Below are 7,876 nucleotides of genomic sequence, written 5' to 3' on the forward strand. Positions count from 1 at the left end.
GGTTAAAAAGAATAATATTTATCAAATTTCGAACTCAGCTTATCCTGACTAAGCCTACAGTCATTAGAGGGATACGATGCTATACGAAACATTAAAAAGGAATTAAGGAAACCGTGCAAGTGTGCAACATGCATTGCATTCTAGCAAAGCAAGTGGACCTTGCCAGCTCAAGGAAATTTTACCAGACAATAAATGAGTGAGTATTCAGAAACCAAAAACCAATAGCAATACATTTCCGATTTCCAGACAGAGGAACTACTCAGCTTAGCTTGAGTATTTTCAAGAGGGGATCAAAGGGAAGAAGAAGGGAAGGACTCAAACTTGCACACGCAACCTTTGGTTCCTTTCCCAACACTCACCATGGTGGCAGATTCCAAGTCCAATTCCGACCTCTCCTTCGGAAAAATCTTTGCCAGCAGTGCTTTCTCTGCATGTTTCGCTGAGGTCATTTGCAAAACGCTATCTGGGTTTTCTTTCTTTTTTTTTTCTTTTTTTTTTTCTGGGGATTCTCTCTTTTTTCATGATCTTGTGAAAAGACCCATCTTTTGTGTTGGTGTTATGTAGTTGTTAGTAGCAATGGATCTGATTTGTTGTATCACTTTGGTGGGTTTCTTAGTTCTGAGTGTTTTTTGATTTGTTGTGGAACAAACCATGGTTGATGGTAAAGTACTAACTTTGATGATCAAGTCAATGTTTTTGTGGACTCGAGTTTCAGTTGAAAGTGAAAGGTGTCGATGGCCTAACTGTGTTTAGTGATATATAAATTTCAAGTGGGTGGGCTTCAATTTGCAAACTTTATTTTGGATAGTAGTGATTTTGAAGTGAAATTGAGCTTTGGTTAAATGCGAGTTTGAAGTGATTTGTGTTTTCGAAATGATCATCTCAAAAAATAAGTTTGTATTGTTAATTCGAAATGATCATCTCAAAGCTATATTTTTTCACTTGTAGTCAGACCTGTGTTTTGGAGCAAACTTAAGTGTGGTTGGAAACAACCCAACATAATTTGTTTTTTTTTCCTGGCAAAATCATGTTAGACATCACCAAACATGCATGTAGATGTATCCCTCCACTGCTAAACCAAACACAGGAACAGTCTTTGTTAGATGTATTATATGGATCTTTTGTTTTATGCGTTATGGTTTTATGTTGTGTTCTGTAATGTTCATAAAATTTAGATTTGTGCTGAAAAAACAAAACAAGAACTTCTTTCTTTGCCATTGAGTTTAATTTATCCCTTTCTATTAATAGTCTTTGTTAGTCAATGGTGGTCATGGTGGATTTTGATTGCTGTGACATGATGAAAGGCATGCATGTTATTTTTCAAGGATTAACATGGATGAGGAGTCTTCCTTCGTTGATGACTTGTATGTCCTGACAAAATGCTTGACTTGGAAGCAGTTATAGACACTGGATGTTTTGTTATTAATGTTTTTTTATCGGAAAATTTTAGTTATTTGTTAGTGGGAGGGATTTGAACCCATGTTGTAACCAAATCCACCAGTGGGAATGAGCAGAAAAGGGAAGAAAAGGAATGGAACAATGCTATTTTCCCCGTTTGAATGATTAGTAATCAAATGGAATGAACCTCCATTAACCTTGAGTTTCCTCCATTCCACCTCTTGAATTTGTTTCTTTTCCTATTTATTTTTAATCTCCCAAAGAAAGAATTTGTTTCTTTTCTTATTTATTTTAATCTCCCAAAGAAAGAACTTGTTTCTGTTTTCCTTGTTCCCATTCTCTACCCCACTCCTTCTAACCTGTAATCCAAATACAGTTTGCAGATCTAGCTGTTATGCATTTGAACTTTGGTAGCACAAAACAATTACTTACATACTTGATAAATTGAATACTCTTCCAGGTTATCTTGTATGTGAAACAGGTTTTGCATCATTGGAGGTTTACATGGTGACAGTATGCTTTACATTGTTGATTTTTGTCCTGAGATTGATTTGGCTTGTTATATATTTGTGACTGATTTCTTAGTGCGTATCTCGTGTCCTGTTCACTTGTTAGTTCTCTACTGTTTTACGAAGTACTCAATTACAGTTATTTCCCCGGATTTGTTATTAGAGCTCTTGTAATTGAAATAGGTGTGTACTATTCCTTTGGATACTGCCAAAGTGAGGCTTCAGCTTCAAAAGCAAGCTGTAGCTGGTGATGTTGTCTCCTTACCTAAATATAAGGGTATGCTGGGAACAGTTGGAACCATTGCCAGGGAAGAAGGTCTTTCAGCACTCTGGAAGGGCATTGTGCCAGGGTTACATCGTCAATGTTTGTATGGAGGCTTAAGAATTGGGTTATATGAACCTGTGAGTTTTGAATCATGTTGCTGAAATTTGTTCATTTATTTTAGTTTATATATATTGTTTGCATGCGTTATCTAATGTTGTAAATAACATGGGTTGTTAACAGGTTAAGACTTTCTATGTGGGGAAAGACCATGTTGGAGATGTTCCATTGTCAAAGAAAATTCTTGCTGCATTTACAACTGGTAAATCTCAATGCTGGAAATTGTGGGAATAATTTGTATATGTGTGCTATTATATGAGTTTCTTTTCTAATCTATGGATTATTTACTTTTTCTTAGGGGCATCTTGTGTTATTCCTATCTAAATACTCATTGCAATAACTCAATCACGAACTCGTTCAATTTGTCTTGTCAACAGGTGCTTTTGCAATTGCAGTGGCAAATCCAACCGATCTTGTCAAAGTTAGACTTCAAGCTGAAGGAAAATTACCTCCTGGTGTTCCCAGGCGCTACTCTGGATCTTTAAATGCTTATTCAACAATTGTGAGACAGGTCTGTGCAATCCAATATAATTTATGGAAGAGAAAAACATATTTGGTTCATTTTAGTTTGTGATTATTTTTATTCTAACATACATCGATCTAACACACAGGAAGGAGTTGGGGCTCTTTGGACTGGGCTTGGCCCCAATATAGCAAGAAATGGTATCATCAATGCTGCCGAATTAGCCAGCTATGATCAAGTGAAACAGGTGATTTAAAAGTGACCGGAGTCTAGCATTGTGGAGCAAACATTTCTCCTTTATATTTGTAAATAATTTATGTCTTTTTTTGTGCAGACTATTTTGAAAATTCCAGGATTCACTGACAATGTTGTAACTCATCTTCTTGCTGGTCTTGGGGCAGGGTTTTTCGCCGTCTGTATTGGCTCCCCAGTTGATGTGGTAATGTTTTAGAATACTAATGAATATCCATGGTTGATTTGGCTTTCTTATTGCATTTTATATGTAGTGTGCTAATAAATTATTGTTTCAATATGATATGAATTTTGCACTTGATATTCCCTGTTCCACCATGATCAATTAAGAATTCCAGGATGATTAGAAAATGCTATACAATTAATAATAAACTTTGTACTTGTGTATAATTTTTTTTTCAATTTTCTTATTTGGTTGCAAGGTGATCAACTGAATTTCTTGCTTGTGCAGTTCTATCATTCCTCTAATTCTGTTGTTCTATCTTCATTCTGGTGTATATGCAGGTTAAGTCGAGAATGATGGGAGATTCTAGTTACAAGAACACCCTTGATTGTTTTATCAAAACATTGAAGAATGATGTAAGTTGCTTTCCACTGTTACTTTTTTGCTCTCTTAAGAACATCTACCATCATTTTGCTTTAGTTACAACAAGTTACAGTCATTAACAGTGTGGATCCTTTGTTTTTGCGATGGTGAATAAAATTCTTCACAGCATTTCATCACTTCTAACTGTAAGCAGAGGGTATAATCCACAAACATTGAGGATGAACAAACTTGCCTTTTCACTTGTAGTTATCTGACATATATTTACATTCTCAAATCTCAAATTTCTTTTCTATATGTTTTAGCCTTAAATTGTCAAACAAGTAGTTATATTGTAAATATGTATCCTTTATCAAAACTGATTTGCGTATGTAATCTGATGTATTTTCCAGGGACCCTTAGCCTTTTATAAAGGGTTCCTCCCAAATTTTGGACGGCTGGGATCTTGGAATGTGATCATGTTTCTAACCTTAGAACAGGTATATTTTGAATACTCTGCTACATTTCCATTTCCTTTCTTTTCTGTGGTAATCCTGTCATGAATTAATTTATTTTTATTGCTTTGCATGCTTGTTTGGGTAGAGATGAAAAACCTCATTTGCAAAAGCAGTATTTCTACATTTAATACCAACATGCTTAGATGTTAAAATAAGCATTCATAGAAGAAAAAAAATTTCTCATTAGCTAGAAGTTAATCCAAATTAGGCCAATTTCAAGCATGAGAGTTGATTGTTTCTTTTCTTGCATGCACTCCCAAAAACTCATTTAACATCTAACCTTTGAATTTGTGTTTACTCACTCACTTGTATCTTTTTTTGACAGACTAAAAAGTTCGTCAAAAGTTTAGAGTCGTCCTGAGGCGAGTTCCCGTTGAGAATTTTCTAAGGGGACTGGTTGCAACTGCAAATGTAGTGGAAATTGTAGAAAATAAAGGTCCCTTTCTCTTCATTCTGCTAACCAGGATGTGGTCAAACATTTTTTTAGGGAGGAAAAATTTGATAGTAAAATGAGAATGCTATTCATATATACTAGCTTTTAGCAATTGCCATATATTCTGTGGGATTGCATGCAGTTGTCATGTATTTCTCTTTAAACTTTATTATGAACCGAGCTTGGACATGTCACGAGATTCGTTTCAAATTTGGCGGGGGTTCAAGCCTCAAAACCAATGTTTTATTCATTCATAGATTTAAACACAACATAGCCCTTGATCAAGACCATTTGTCTTATAATGGTGGCTATTATAGTAAGTATCTAAATTCACGCAATTGATGCATCAACCTTGTTGACTGTTTGCAAGGCAACACATTAGAGCAAATTTAATTGGGGTGGTTCTTAAAGTTAAGCAACTTGAAAATAATATTGGAGCAAATGAGTTTTACAGAATTTTTTTAATATAAAAAACAAATATGGTTGCTTAGAAAATTAAGAATCTAAATTAATTTTTGGAGATACCCTTTACTCAAATCTTTTTGTCCGATGGAAATTGATTAGTTAGTGTCTTTGAAAATCAAAACATTTTTTACTCTAAGTACAAGTATATGGACCATTTTTCCCGGCATTACTATATGTTGAGTCAATATTCTATCAAATTTGTTATCTGTCGATGTTTCATAAATGGTGACAATAATAGTTCTTTTCAAATCAACCATTGGTGGCACCATCATCTTCCACTGTAATTAGGAAGAAATGGCTCATTAACAGGAATTGATATTGATATTATTTTTTTGTCAATTTAATTACTATAATTAGGAAGAAAAGTCAATGTATTATTTTATAATGAATATTGTATAAATAACGTATTTTTTGTCGTTTAGGAATTGCATGCGTTATTCCAAATCATGTATAAACCTTTCTAAAGAAGAGTAGAATTTACTGTGTTTCCATTCTATTACTGTTAGCAATCTTTGAATTGTATTGTGTTGAGCATAGCAAAAAAACACTCACGATTGAAGGTTGACCAATATGCCTAACTATCACCAGGGAGCTAGCAAATAACAATCAATGTACCCACTAGCAGTCATATGATTACAAGTTAATTGAACAATGTTTTAATACGACCTTATGATATGATTAATTCAATAATTGAAGATGAAACCTCCTCAACAATTTTATTTTTTTGCTGAATACCTCCTCAACAAGATAACCCAATTGTTTATTAATATAAAAAAAATAATTATAATCTTTCGATTACCCAAAACTCATCATGAAGTAATGATAACTGGTAGGAAAAAAAATCAAATTGTTCAAAAGGAGTAGTAAGTTAGGCATTTTTATATTTTTCAAAGTAATGTGTTTAAGATGTCATTTTTTATTTACTTTTTTAGTCATTTTTTTGAAGTAACGTATTTAAGATGTCATTTTTATATTTTTGATATTTTATAGCAAAATCAGGTATTTGTATAAACTTTCACGTATAATTGATATATTAAAAATAATTCCACTACTAAAAGATAAGACGATATTAAATTATTATATGTAAAATTTCTTTTGGTCACCCGCCACTCATTGTGAGTAAGATTGATTTATGACCCAATGTAATAAAAAAATATATTTATACTGAAGAAATTTTTTATCGTGAATTCAAGCGTTGACAAGTAAATTAGTATTTTCTTGTCACAATAGTATTTCTGCCATATAATTTTTTTATTGCATATAATTTTTTGCCAAATAATTTGCATTATATTAAAAAAAAATATTTTAATTAAATAGAATCTAAAATAATTTTATTCCGTAATATAGGAGTCCAAATTTATTATTACATAAATTATAAAAAAGAAGGCCAAACGCACACTCGTGACAAACATAGTACTCCTTTTATTCTTATTTATAAGATTCAAATTTAAAATAATAATGATTTCTTTTTATAAAGTCCAATTTATAATTATATTAATTATTTTTATACTAGAAATACCCATAACTTAAAAAAGAGATAATATATTAACAAATAATTAAAAGGAAAAAAGTATAAACTATAAAGATAGTTTTAGAAAAAATTATAAATTTAAGATAAATTTATCGCTATCAATTAAATTAACTATTTATGCAATCAAAAGCCATATGTGTTATAATTTGGCGAGAGTTGCTGCACCAAGTTTTCTACAGCATTTTTATAATAGACGTGTCACGAGTGGATGCAGAAAATTTGTTTAAGAGAGAAAAAAAATTACTTTCTTAGTTCCTGATTCACACCTTGAAAAAAATATTAATTTAATTAATCACATTAAATATATTAATTATTTATATTATTATTTTAAAATTAATTTTTTATCTTTTTATTCACTTATTTGTTTTTTATTAATGTTTAAAGAGAGAATAATTAAATAAGAGTATGTAAGAAAATAAATAAATAATACATCTAAAAATTTAAAAAAATGATCTTATATAGAAGAACAAATAAATTTTTTTTAAAAATCTTATAATTAAGAATGGATGAAGTATATAATATTTCATAGAAGAAAAATATTATAAGCATTTGTTTAGTGAAAAAAAGCTTTTACGAAAATCCAAATTACTTTCGAAAAATATTATATTGTAAGCCTTAAATTGATTCTAGAATGTGATTATGATGTTCATCCACAAATTTTTAATTACATTTTCCTCCATTTTTTGCTGAGGTCCATGCTACAAAATGTTAAAGTAGATGTAGATGCCAAATGCGCCAGTACTAAGGCGCATCCTTGAGAAGTTACTTATTTTTCGGATTAAGAATAAAAAAGTTAATTTATACACACGTTTAGAAGATAGTCAACATTTGTAGGCAATATAAATAGTACTTTTGACATTGAAATGACTTTATAAAGCAATAACTTATCAAAGGACATTTTGTTCCACAAAACTAGCCAGCTGAAAATCTAAATAAAAGCTGAAAAGTTAACTCGAAAGTTAAAAAATTAGCTTATTAAATTATAAGTATTTAGTAAAACTAATTATTGTAGTAATTGGAAAGTATGAAATGATAAAAAAAAATAATAATAATTTATTTAAAAATGATAACAAGAAAAATTAATAAATACATATAAAAGTGAAAGAAAATATAAAAAAAAAATAAAAGCTAGAATTTTAAAAACCACTATTTCAAGTAGCGTTTTAAAAAATGATAGAAATTACTAAAAAAACTTATTTACTGAACAGTTAAATAAATTTTTTAACTAGTAAAAAAACTAAAAATTAACTATAGACATATATTACTTTTAGAGGAGTGGAAAAAATATTAGTTGGTGTGCTAAATTGGTGAATTGAAGTGAATAACTCAGGCAAATCAACACATACATATGTAATAATAGTTGTACCTATATTATTTACATGTAAAAATACTTGCAAACACA

At 30.7% G+C, this 7,876-nt stretch overlaps 1 protein-coding gene across 1 annotated transcript; it reads left to right on the top strand.

The window, feature by feature from the left end:
- Nucleotides 1-51: 51 nt before the first annotated feature.
- LOC114406274 (mitochondrial uncoupling protein 1-like) lies at nucleotides 52-4,672 on the top strand. The gene is made up of 9 exons (XM_028368939.1): nucleotides 52-444; nucleotides 2,091-2,309; nucleotides 2,413-2,491; nucleotides 2,667-2,800; nucleotides 2,901-2,999; nucleotides 3,087-3,191; nucleotides 3,509-3,583; nucleotides 3,941-4,027; nucleotides 4,371-4,672. Exons 1-9 carry the CDS (start codon nucleotides 361-363, stop codon nucleotides 4,404-4,406), a joined length of 918 nt encoding a protein of 305 aa, XP_028224740.1. The 5' UTR covers nucleotides 52-360; the 3' UTR covers nucleotides 4,407-4,672.
- The last annotated feature ends 3,204 nt before the right edge of the window (nucleotides 4,673-7,876 follow it).

This window comes from Glycine soja, chromosome 3 (assembly GCF_004193775.1).
Source record: "Glycine soja cultivar W05 chromosome 3, ASM419377v2, whole genome shotgun sequence".
Classification (NCBI taxonomy): domain Eukaryota; kingdom Viridiplantae; phylum Streptophyta; class Magnoliopsida; order Fabales; family Fabaceae; genus Glycine; species Glycine soja.

Excerpts from the sequence above, each read along its gene's own strand:
- LOC114406274 (XM_028368939.1), top strand. The coding sequence starts at position 361 with ATGGTGGCAGATTCCAAGTCCAATTCCGACCTCTCCTTCGGAAAAATC. Across the intron at positions 2,492-2,666 it reads TCTTGCTGCATTTACAACTG|GTGCTTTTGCAATTGCAGTG; the intron begins GTAAATCTCAAT and ends TCTTGTCAACAG. Across the intron at positions 4,028-4,370 it reads TGTTTCTAACCTTAGAACAG|ACTAAAAAGTTCGTCAAAAG; the intron begins GTATATTTTGAA and ends TTTTTTTGACAG.